Source organism: Colias eurytheme, chromosome 8 (genome assembly GCF_061535395.1).
Source record: "Colias eurytheme isolate Ceu_HAF_F1 chromosome 8, ilColEury1 Martin Lab GWU primary, whole genome shotgun sequence".
NCBI classification, from domain to species: domain Eukaryota; kingdom Metazoa; phylum Arthropoda; class Insecta; order Lepidoptera; family Pieridae; genus Colias; species Colias eurytheme.
Window position 1 is genome coordinate 5,386,610 of NC_142987.1, and position 13,519 is coordinate 5,400,128.

The 13,519-nt window shown below is 33.6% G+C and overlaps 1 protein-coding gene across 1 annotated transcript; it reads right to left on the minus strand.

Moving 5' to 3' along the window:
• Window positions 1-4,083: 4,083 nt before the first annotated feature.
• LOC149906484 (uncharacterized) lies at window positions 4,084-12,298 on the minus strand. The gene is made up of 4 exons (XM_090104427.1): window positions 12,244-12,298; window positions 8,963-9,065; window positions 5,644-5,759; window positions 4,084-4,343 (listed from the first exon to the last, which is right to left on the minus strand). Exons 1-4 carry the CDS (start codon window positions 12,296-12,298, stop codon window positions 4,222-4,224), a joined length of 396 nt encoding a protein of 131 aa, XP_089960553.1. The 3' UTR covers window positions 4,084-4,221.
• Between the last annotated feature and the right edge of the window lie 1,221 nt (window positions 12,299-13,519).

Consider the following 13,519-nt stretch of genomic DNA (forward strand, 5'->3'; position numbering starts at 1 on the left):
ATTAAACATATAATTGCAATTGCTAAGTATATTGAGCTTACAGATTTCTCAATTCCTATATCGGCCAAGCGAATCGCCTTTATAATAATACTGACTTCCAACTCGACAGTCATCAGTAGACAATAAAACGCAAATCGTACATATTTACAATAACCAAATAAAATTTTGACACACATTTTATCACAAATGTTTACACGATAACAGTAATTAATTCTAGACACAATAATGTTTATAGTAAAAATACTGTGCACTATATTATAACGTAAATAAGGTTGTGGTTTTCCCAAATATTACCTCAAAGGATATTAACAGACACTTGACAGTATTAAATGACTAAAATGTATTGAATTTTAGTTGACAGGTAGAATGTAGCGTATTGACGATGTTTGGCTTAAGGACATTGTAAACTACTGAACATGCCAATCATAGGAAATATGAAGACCTGCAGTGCGTTGTGATTTAATACTTAGAAGTCCTCTATCTAACGACTAATTTAAATAATTAAGGGCTGGATATAATCAACTATCGTTAAATCTGCGGATAGTCGAAGATGATTGATTTCAAATTTACAAAAAAATTAAAAAATATATATACATACGTAGGTTTACAGGCACATGTTTAATCGTTTTAAGTTTTAACACTGATTGCAGAACCCTAATCTGCAGGTCATTGTCTACAGTCTATAAAACTTATTCTAAGTTTCTTAAAAATGTTGACTATTCAGTCGGTTCTCTTACAAACTATTGCAAATATTCTATAACGATCGTGACACAACTTGACATGAAATGTATATTATGCAGTTTAACTAGCCTATATACAAGTGTGAATACTACCTTCTATCTGATAAGAATTTAGAATCTCTCTTTATTTTTTAACCAATAATGGGATGATTTGCGAATGTAGATTCTGTAGTTATTTTACACAACTATTGTGCATTCGGTCGCTCATTCATAATATCAACTCTAGAACAAAACACATCAAAATTTAAATGAATTAAAGTAGGCATTATATTATTAATAATAATAATGAGTTAATTAGTTACATACATTATAATTGTACTTAAACATTAGCGTGTCGAAATTCTTGTGTAGAAGAAAGGTAAAGGTAATATAATAAATGGTTATTTATTGTTAACAGTTTTGCGGAAATTTAAATTGTGAAACTGTTACTGACATTATTTTTTTCTCTAAGATATTGTATCCATTTTAATATATTATTGTAGAGTTTGTTTGAGTACGCTTAAAAAATCCAATATTTATTTCTGCGTTGATCGAGGTCAAATAATGAAACGATATAACTACAACAGACTACAAAGATTTTTTCTATCTAATTTTTCTTCTTTTCTCGTTCATATAACTATGATAAATTTTCATAGATAAGCGGGCAGGTATACACCACCTAATTTCTTCCAAAAATGTTACGAATATTTACTCAGAATTACAAGGAGATACGATATTGTTTCTAGTTCTATCAAATCTTGAGATAAATAATTATATATATACTTTCAACCGTACAAAATGTGTATATGTACTTTCAAACGTAGATACTTTGTACACTGGCCCTTTCATCGAGTGAAATGATTTGGGTACCGTGGGTCGACCCACTTGATCATAAACAAAAGCGATCAACCCGTTCGCCCACGCCGTATCACATCCTCTGTAGGACCAATACTTTTTAAACAACACAAAAGCTAAATCCTTACAAGGGTCAAGGTATAGAATTTTTGCAGTACAACTGCAGTAGATATATTTAAATGTACAATGTACATTGTACATTTAAATGTAATAATGTAACTAGTGTGAAAAAGTGAATTGTTCCAACTAAAATATGTAATACAATGCCATCCTATTTTTTTAATAATTAATGAAATAAAACTAGTCTAGTACATATATCTATCCCGTCCGATTAGGGCCCTTCCGGCCTCCTCCACTCAAGCGACAGCCCAAGCCGAGGTTCGAGATCCCCGTCAAGGGGGGACGCCCTTGCGCATGTCGCTACCAGGGTGAACCTTCAGTTCACTCCCGAGTCCGCGTTAAAATGTAGAAGCCCTTCTGGCTAACATTGAGAAACACCACAAAAAAAAACATATATCAATTGATTATTTTATGCGTCAAAGCGTGATAAAAAAGAGCCCTCTTTCTTATACTTTTTCTATTCCCTTATAAACATGAATTATTAACACTCCATCGCATCAACTGAATAAAAGTGTCAATGTCCTTATCTCTATAAAGTTTGTATAAGTTTGGCACACACGAAATTATTGGCCTAAGATTGGCACTTATTAATGCTGTGAAAATAAACATGTATAAAATTGCGTAGGTGCGTCACTATACTATCAATATCAAAGCGGTCCTCGTTTAAACCTATTAAAAATTTCGACTTCGAATTTTATCGTCCATTTGTTTACTGTTTACACGTTGGTACATATATTGGCGTTTTCCATCCAGTAGTAAAAATATTTGCTGTTTTCTCTCCCGAAACATTGAATAAAAATTGAGCGCCAAAAACAAATGACAATTATTTTATTCTAAGCATAAGTTTAAAACAGGGCTGACTTCTAAATGGATGGTAGGTAATTCTTAATTATAACATACTACAAAAACCACTGGATTGACCTTATTTTTATTGTTTATAAAAATGTTATGATTCTATTTGATTATTATTAGATATTTATTACCATTATCTATTGCTGCACTAAATTGTTCTACTATTTTTGAACGTATTATGTATTATATTCTCATTTATATGATTTTTATAAGCAACTTGGAATACTTATATAATGTTACTAATATAATGTTATTTAATTAATGCAGTACAAATATTTAGAAAAATTATGCTATTTCAAATGCTCCATGCTCAAGTCGAGTGCGCTTAAGTTACAAACTGCGGGTTTCTTTCAACGAGGTATTGTTTACAATAACATGTTGTGTTCTTTAACAATGTATGCAAACCATCGCTAAGTGGAATTATAAGTATTGTGTCTTTAGTTAATGAAACGCTGCTGTCTTTAAAATGATATGACTTCTCAAGAAAAAAAGAGCAGACAATTGATGGGTTATTCTAATAAACTCAGCGTTTAGACTAACAAAGCAGAGTATTTTGGTTTTGTAAATGACATCACAAATCAGTATATACTTAATATAAATAGGTCTTACGTAGGTACCTTAAAAATCATCAAAATATTACATTGAATCTTAAATTGATCATTTTCCTTTAAATGTGTCGTTGTTTATAAATGTTGTAACTCTAATATTCAAATTTTTAGTATAACCAATTGACGTTTTTTTTTTGAAGACTGGTCCTAGCACTTTCCTCTATAGTTATATCATGGATTATCATACATAAAGAAGGAGGATTATATCATGGATTATAGATATCATGGATTATCATACAAAACATACAAAACAAGGAGGTTATAACATTAACGCAAAGGGTTATTTTAAAATCTATTGTAAATTACGTCCCTCTCAAAGTCTATAGAACGGTAAAGGCACGGTTATGATGTGTATGGCACTTATTATACGGGATTAATAATTACGACAGAAAGATGGAAGATTATCTAAAGGGTTCAAAACACACTCTATACTACACATTAAATAGAGGAAAGCGTTTCAAGGCACATACTTTTAGAAACAACAGTAAAGTGGTACATGAAAAAACGCATTTGCACCACCTATGTCTAGTAATAAAATCAGAGCGACCGCTAGAAGCGTGACCTACGACGAGATAGACACAATGAGATCCTCAGAGTTAAGTTAGAATACCGCAACCTCGTATAGAATTGCATTTAACATACATCGTTCCACATAGTCACAAAATGTAGTAATATTAACGAAGCTCTTAGTTCACCAAAATGGGTAACGCACTATACAAAATTCCATTCGATTTAAATTCGCACAACACTCAATTTAAAATTGTTCCGTTTCAATAGTCACACACTCTGCCGTTAGCGAAAGGAATGTGGTTCCCGTTAGCTTTCTCGTGTACCCGACAGGAGTGGACCTCCCGTCAGAAGGGTGGCGGCTGTCGTCTGTCACACGGGAGATGAAGGCAAGCGCCGCTGCACAGGTGGCGTGCAGCGTGGAAGAAAGCCGGGGCACGCGCCGGCGGCGGCGCGCGGGGTGGCAGCACTGGGGACAGCGAGCCCGCGCCCGAGGGACTCTCCCTGTCGGCCGCGGAGGGCGGGCGCTACACGTGCGTGCACGCGCCCGCCGCGACGGGTCACCCGCCCGCCAAGATGTCCTCCGGCTCGGGCGACCAGCAGTTGTCCGACAGCCAGCACCCCACCACCACCGTCACCACGCCGATCAGCAAGGCCAGCACGATGTATACTTCCGCGTTTCCTGCCCGATGTCAGATAAATACATATTTATTTAAACAACTAGCGGTCCGCCCCGGCTTCGCCCGTGGTACATATTTACGTTTTCTCTACATAAGAACCATCCTCGTACTTCAAGGAATATAATAGAAAAGAATTATCGAAATCGGTTCAGCCGTTCACACGTGATGCCGTGACAACGCGAAACGGGTGCGGACCCGCCGCCTTTTTATAGCTCCCGCCGCGAAGCGCGTCGAACGCGGCAACTGATACACAAAAATAATCCTTATGGCATGTAATTCACGCGCGATGACTTATAGCGTATTTCATGTATAACTTTGGTGTTTCTACACCGATTTACATGATTCTTTTACTATAACCTGCCCAGGAGTATGAAGAATAATTGTGCCAAATTTCGTTAAAATCCGTCGTGTAGTTTTTGTTTCTATAACGAATATACAGACAGACAGACAGACAGACAGACAGACAAAAATTTTACTGATTGCATTTTTGGCATCAGTAGCGATCCCTTATCACCCCTTCATAGTTTTTTTTTAAATATATTTCATGTACAGAATTGGCCTCTCTACAGATTTATTATAAGTATAGATTATAATAATATTTGATATCAAGTAGCTAAGACTAGTAATGAGAATGGACGAAAGTCTATTTTATATTTGATGCGAATTCTATGCATGAAACTTTTTCATTTAAAGCTGTTTCATTTACAAATCTGTAAGGATAATAGAAGCTTTGACGCAAAATGTAAAAATAAAAGTACCTACGCAATAAAAAATAGTTTCAGTTGAAAAACGGTTGAAGTAGGGATTATAATATCAAAGTTTTATGTAAAGGTAGATGTCGTTTTTCTCATGAGATGACATTCATTTTCAACTACATATTTATATTTAAATAAAGAAGTCACTACGGTTGCATTATAATTATACTTTCTCTTGTCATAAAATATAATTGCAGTTCCAGAACAATTATATACGTGTATTTTTTAAAACGGAAACAAGGTTGTTCTTATATAAACTGTTTTGTTAAAGATTATGAAGTTTATGCACATTCTAGATATAATGTTAATGCTAAATAAAAATTGTAATTATTATTTATCATTCAAAATAAAATATAAATAATGTTAATTTTAGCCGAAATAATTTTATCGAGTTTACATATTAATAAAAGATTTATACTTATATAGTGCACAAGTTTTGTAAAAAGGCAGTGTAATCCAAAGAAATCCCTAAACCCAGACAATTTCCCCATGCCGAAGTGATTTGAGCAATATAAAACGCACTATTTCCATAATATGGAAATTTTACCAAGTTGTTTCCGAATGCCCAATGGCTGTCTGCTTCGCCACAATGAATTGATGAGAGTGGGGTCGCCACGAGTGCGCCAGTCTCGATACCCCCGTCCTCTGGAATACTGACTGAATCTGCACGAAAACATGTTAATAGTATAATACACACACTTGATGAAACCGACTTCAAATCACGGTGACATGCTCTTATTGAGGAGTAGTTCTATTGTTATTCAACTGTATGTTCTTATTTAATCAATATTGTATCAAGATATCTTATTAATTTTACTTTAGAACTTTCTCCTACTTGAAATCGGTTTAAATGCCCATAAATTATGTTATCAAAAAGAAAAAACACCGATAATGCCGTCAGTGATATATTTAACTATCATCTGCATTGTAAGTGGCAGGAGAGACTGATATCGTCACCCCATAATGAGGCAATAAATCGCTGAAGGCTCTGGAGCAAAGCCAAAATATTTAAGGCCGAAGCTAGCAGACCTTTGGCATCGGTCGTAATAAATACAATAGCTGAAAAGCGAAATTGAATTGTTAGCATTCCATCATCAGGATATTCCAGTACTAGCGGATCGTGCAGGATACTTACACCTACTCTCATACGGAGCTATCTATCTTAACGTGATTCATGCGAATGCAATTTAACTACTGTGAAGAGAACTAAGGCCAGTTCTTTATGATCCAATAATGTCTCATACAAAGGATACATCAAACAACTTTTAAAAATTATAGCATTCACAAAGGAGTCATATATTTTTTGTTATATTGTAATACTGAAAGTGTCACTAAATTTAGTTTCAACAATTCAATTTCGCACGTTGATAATTTTACATTAACCTAACAAATATATTCTCGTATTCATTCAAACAATTGCAAACCGAGTGTTAATATTTTATGACTTTCAAGTGATATACAATGTAACACTAATTACATAACTGCCAATTTTTGAGTATTGAACAGGAAAAAATATTATTTCAATGGCAAAATAATACCTACCTACATACTCATAACATATTATCTACCAGAGACGTGCAAATTATGTCGTCCTCATGCAGTTTTGCTACCTGCCTACACATAATCATCGATTACATTCGATGATTAACATTAAATAGCACTTTAATATGAAAATAATTACAAAACGTTACAGTGTTTACGTTTCTAAATAATAAGTTACTTACATTATCTCGTCGGGGCCGTTTTGTTGCGGTTGTCAACATTAAATACATAACATGACTCACACATATTCAACGACAACAATAGATATTATAGCACAACAACAATAATTAGTTATTACATTTTAGCTGAAAGGTGTTGTGTACCATACTTTAGGTCACTATAGTGACATGGTTAACTCTGTGAACTCAAAAGAGGTTCGGAAATTATTTTAGAAAGGAAATTTAAGTAGAATTCTACGAAATTTTTATTTCTATTCACTTAATTAATTTAAATATTTATTTTATCAGGTTCAATTTTAATCTACTGTGATTATGTTGAAGTATGCGTTCAATTATAATGTTAGTTTTAGTAAACCTAGCACATGAATAAGGAAATAATTTACTTTTTCATTTCAAAACATTTGTATGTGTATAACTCAGTTTCACTATATTAACAAGATGTTTGAATATTTATTTTATTACATTTTACCAAACAGTAACTTGACATCATCTAATTTACATGAGATAGGTACGTAACAATTTCGGTTATTACCATAAAATGAGTTTCTATATGAAATAACTTTTATAGCCGTTTCAATTTAATTGGATAGTGCAGATCGATACACTTGTCTACATAGTAACGAGGACTAGAACGAATAGATGGGAGTGCTATCATGTTAGAGTGCTTCGGTACAAATCACTGTTTGACTAGACCATATTCGAATCTAGCACGAATACCAATCTATCACTAATCTACATCTTCATTTCGAATGTAATGTAATACCTTTACGAGTTCACGTTCATCAAATATGTACCTATTGTGTTAATGCATTTTTACATAAATACAGTCAGGTATTATGCACGTATACGAGAGCACAAGATTTTCAATACGATCTTCGTAAGGCATGCAATATAGCGGATAATAAAATTATGTAGAGACGTTTTATTGTGGGTTCTAGTTGACCCCTATAAATATACGATACAAAGGCTTTGTGGACGGAGTTACAATGTGTATAAAGAGAGACAAGTGACCTTCATGCATTGACAATATGGAGTGCGGTGTACAGGTAACAAAGACTTTTATAGGTTATAGTCAATCGCCACTTGAAATCTCTTAAAAATTCTAATCTTAAGACTGAAATTATAATGAAGGGCTGTTTAAATAACTAATGGGAGATGGGAGAAGACGTAAAGGTGTTTGGAACTGATTTATTGATGATTGCGCTGCTTTTCGATGGACTAGCATTCCGCTAGTGGCTTCGCATGAGTGGACGTTTATAGCGCTACACACCTGCATTTTGTATTTGATATAAAAGGTAGCCTTAGATATTCTATCAATCTTTATATCTGAATGGATTATTTTGATTTAAGCTGTACCTATATCGGAAAATAAAATCTCGCAAAGTAAATCTTAATTTAGATTTTAATAAAAAAAGTAATCAAAGAAGTCTATATATAATCTGAATATTATACAATACATTTTTGGTGAATATTCCGAATACAACATAACACTAACAGCTAACTACTTATTTATACTGAACATCGAAGGAAAAGTAATGAGGCTAATAATGTAATACCCACTCATTGAGAAAATATTACTACGTATGGAGGAGACGCCACGAACAAAATCTGTGCGCCATTTTTTTGCTCTAACTAAGTTTTAAAAATTATTATCTAGTTAGGTACTTACCGATGAAAAGTTATTCCTTTGCACTTTTCCGTATTATTTGTATTATTTGTGCAATATCGTAACACACACGAAGGCATATTTGATGCGTTTCACTTTAAAACAAATAAAAAATGAGCGTGCAGTTACGCCATATGGCATATGTTGAGCGGAACATAAGTGATGTAGGCGGTGTCGTCTCCATATGTATATCTCAATGTACCTACTACAGAAGATCTATTTGGATAAACATATTTTTATTGTTATGTTTATAATGATGAGTCATAGTGTATGCTAATAACTCGTGTTTGTAATTAATGATTTCGTTCCCAATAATTGAGTTGAAGAACTGCGCTGAAACCTAGCTCTAATTTCTAGTAACTTGTCGAAAATTAATGTTCTACAGTAGAATTCACTTATTCATGTGCTAATAGAGAACGCATTCTCCAACAGTTGGATTGAAATTGTTAGGTAGTTTAGGTGAAAACAATGGTTCGTACCTGCGGACGCCGCCGACGCCGGCGGGCGGTGCGGTCGAGTGAGAGACCCCGGGCAACTGCGCACCGCCCTGCACGCTGCCTTGCGGCGCGCACACACACCACCCTGTGGTTTCGTAGTAAACATCGCTGATTATACATTTGCTTTACCGCCGTTACCCACCGACCACCCACACTCTTTGCGAAGCTACACTTAACGGTATATAATCCAAGGTAACATTAAACCTGGTTAAAACACGAAATAGTAAAGTGATCATGCCGATGTGGCCTCATACTATTAAAACGCCAGTACGATACAACGAGAAGACTAACGGTGCATTTACATCAAACGAACAAAGAGCTAGAACTAGAGCAAGAGCATTCTTTCGTGATCTTTTAGTAAAAACTTTATCTTTAGTGTACCTAAACCAAAACTCGTGTTCAGTGTTGATTAATATTAGAACATTGCATAGAATCTTTTTGAACGCACTATAAAGAACAACGAAGAATGCTTTACGCCTGTTTACACTAAAAGAATTTGACAAAGTGGGGTTAGAATGAGCATTCGCTCGTTTGATGTAAATGCACCTAAGACACACGAAATAAATTGCGCGTACGGTACAATTTCTCAACGTTACCGCAGTTAAATTGATATAAAATGTTTTGTATGAACATTGGTCTACTTACTTTGTTACCTCATAAAATTGTTAGTGAAATCAAATTATAATACATGCAAATAAATAAGACTCTAGACTCTATAATGATTATATTTTTCAGTTTTTAACTATTTCAATGTAAAATGAGAGAAAAATATCTACTAAATAAGTAGGAAGTATAATCTTTATTATGTATCTTCAATCAATATGATTGTAATCGTAATTTGCTATAATTAAAAATAAATACAATGCCCTATAATTAAAAATAAAGTATAAACTATGATGAATAATGTACGAGATATCCGATACCTCAAGTCCGTTAAGAGTAAACTTAGATTGAATATTAACTGAGCCTTATTCAACATCGTAATACTCGATACGCTCTCAGGCGGATTTTTAAATTAACAATTCGTGGCAATTAAGACTTCCCCTGCAGAACAATACAAAGGAAAAGAAAGTAGATGTTGCATGTTCCAATAGGGCTTTATGCTCCCGAGTTTTCATCATGATAAATTAATTACTGCCGTGGTAATATCCTGAATTTATAAACCGCAGTATGTTCGTTAATTTCACTATTGTCAACTCTTCAATTTCAATTCTATGCTTGAAATAATATGCATTGTTTTCATTTTAACACTGGATTAACTGTTTGGTTTTTGATCGTAATAATTATCTCTTTTATGAATATTTAAAGTATGTATTTGGTATTTTTCAACATGTACATCAAAATACGTCAATTATTTTTGTACATAAACAACTGCAGCTCCCCAGAAATACGAATATTTCTCACGACTGAAATAAAAATTTAAACAACAGAGGCGGTTTATTCTAGATACTTAAATTATATTTCAATTATAACAATAGTTATTTTTAATAAATTAAATGCTTTATTTAATGTATCTATACAAATTTTGGTGAAATAATCTAAAGTCACAAAATGATAATGTGGAAACTTTTAATTCTCTACGTAAAAACATTCATACTCATGTATAGAAAGACAATACACTATTATACAATTCATGCACAAAAAAATGTGTGCTTATTTTAGGCAATGAAAGCATAGCAGATATTTAAATGGATTTTAGCTTAGTTTCAGAGATTGTCTGAGCATTCATTCATGTGGAATATTTCATATAATATAACGAACAACGGTTATGCCAGCAAACTGTTGTTTGATATTCACTATCGGGGAACAAAAAGTAAGCTGAATTTAATAATTCAATAGCAAATTTATCTCCATGTGTTTTAATTAAATTATTTTTAAAATATACAGGTACCTTTGTTTGATAAAAAAAAACATATTCATAATTTAACCTACTTAGATTTAATGAATATTGCTTGGAAGAAGACCTAATGAAGAAAGTTATTAAAAAATAAATAATTTTTCTTCGTTCTAAAAATTTTAACGAACCCGACTTCAATATTTCTTTTATAAACATTTTCATCTAGCCCGGGACGCGTTCATGCGGACTGATGTGAATTGATTCGCACGCAGCGTTTTAAAGCATTTGTAAAATACTAGTATTGAAATAAAAATTATTCAGACTATTTACCTTCCATTTTGTGAGGAATTTCAAAATAAATAGTGATATGACACACTTTTACACACAACAAACAATCAATTTGATATTTTTTAATAAAAAAACAGCGCGTGTGCCGAGCACACATGTCAAAAGTGAAACTTCTTTGACAAGATTCAAAGAAACCAAAATCATCACCTTACTCCATGACATGACGGTATTGCCATGACGCAACATTGAAATACTCTCAACGTGCCTGTTTCACTTCAAAAGGAATATTTTGTTGACAAGATTCTTTTTTTAGCCTGCTCTACTTTTACTAGTCGTATTAAACACCCTCACTCATTCGTTTTTTTTATATAAAATTATTGTTTAAGGGTATAGGGGGTAGACGGGGTAGCGATATGAAGCTTAATAAAAAAATACGTGTGGCACTCGAGGACTGCCGTGGTAAAGCTATTGCATAGCATCTCACTGATGCTGTGCTGGTTGGAGTGGGGGGTGTTAGGTGTTTTCGTTACGGAAATTTTACATTCGGTCGCCACGCTCAAAGTCTGAGATAAAAGCAATGTAATAGCTTAAAATACGTAAATTGCAGCTTTTTTTTATCAATTTTATGCAATTTTTCGTTCCGTTAATTATTTTCTCTGAAATGAATCTGATTATTTATTGTTGAATAAAGCCTATGCTTATAAACAGTCACAAAATTACTTGAAATGTATACACACGCCCGAAATCTTAGTCTAATGGTATTGACACAGCTAGAGCTGTTAAGTATATCTCGTATATTAAGAGCTTCGTTCACTAACCACTAACTAAGAATACAGTGATCTCTAAATAGTGTACCTACACGTGTCTACAGATGAAAAACATGTAAGTAAGTACCTATACAATGTACATTTATACCAAACTATGTAGTCGGAAGTTTAAAAGTAGTTTTCTTACTAGTTAGTACATCATAAGCTTTAGAGAGTCCCATTCAGCTTGAAAGACGATAAATAACTCAACTTCAGCAACTACTCTCTTGGTAGGTACTTGCGTCGTGTGCGTCACTTCCAACAAGCTGCTATTATTTTCAAGCTCGTGCAAGACCGAGTTAAACTTATTTTTATAGTTGAAGCGTCCTTACCAGCGAGTGCTGTGAGAGTGGCCAACGCAAGGAGGGCGGAGCGGCTGAATGCCATGTCATCAGGGCATGCCGCTCGGTGCGCGCTGCGTCATCGCCGGCACATGCCTTCACACCTGCTTGCTTATTAACGCGACCTGCATGGAGTAAAAAGAGAACGTATGCCATTAGAGTATTTGATATTCTCAGTAAAACACGACCTGCAATTAGTAGATTAAAATAACGTCTGCTGTAAAATATCTACGTGATGTTCTAGCATAGAAACCTTAGGTATCGTACCATTCTATTGCGAATTTATGTACGCTTCAAATTTTAATTTTAATCTTAAATTGTAATGAATTATCAAAAATATAGAGACTTCAAATGATTCCAAAAAACATTTCAATATATTTTGTTTATTATAATATTTACATATAATGCAGTTTCTGTTTCGTTAATAATTATTTTAAATGAAAATTGTGCATAAATTTTATCTGACTATTCAAATGGGCTTGTAATGCAAAGTGGCCAGAATGAACTTTTGAGTTTAAATTTGAAAAAAATTTAACGAATTTTCAAAAAATGGAGCGGATTATAGAAATGAAATACAATTTTATTTCATGCATTTTGTTAATTGCGTAATGTTCCATTGTCAGCTGTCAACATTATCTATACCTATTTAATTGAAGGAAGAAATTAAGAGCTTTTATTTCGTTATATATTTATTTGCTACCTACATAATATTTTACAGCTATTTTTCATATATTTTCTACATAGGTATAAATAACTATTCGAAATAAAAAAATGTATGTTATTCATTTCTCTTGCACTCAATACAAAACACATTATTTGTAACAAAAAGCTCTTACAAAAACAATTATTCGGTTTACACAACGAAACAAAACATGAGTTCCAGCCCTGTTCACATACCGCTCTTAACCAAAAACCGTAAAGGGAAGTGTAACAGGTGGTACATATTTGATGATTTTAGCTGAGCCTTCGTTACTTTGTTCGCCTGAGTAAAAGATGTGAGCTGTCGCTACAGGAGAGGAGGCACTCGCTCGCTGCCACGACGCGGGATTTGTACCAACTATTGTCCAACAATAACGCTTTACAATTTTGTCTATTTCTATGAAATGTAAGTCTTAACGTTTGCAATGGTATTGATTAGTTATAAAAGGAAAGATTTTTAGTAGGAATTGTATTGTAATTGTAATTCTAGTTGGATAAAATATAAAACATAAAATAATAGTCCAAGGTAAAACAGCGCTTGTACCTACTGTCGAATAAGTAAAGGTAC

Excerpts from the sequence above, each read along its gene's own strand:
- LOC149906484 (XM_090104427.1), bottom strand. The coding sequence starts at position 12,298 with ATGGCATTCAGCCGCTCCGCCCTCCTTGCGTTGGCCACTCTCACAGCA. Across the intron at positions 9,066-12,243 it reads CACTCTCACAGCACTCGCTG|GGTGGTGTGTGTGCGCGCCG; the intron begins GTAAGGACGCTT and ends ACGAAACCACAG. Across the intron at positions 5,760-8,962 it reads GGCGTCGGCGGCGTCCGCAG|ATTCAGTCAGTATTCCAGAG; the intron begins GTACGAACCATT and ends GTTTTCGTGCAG.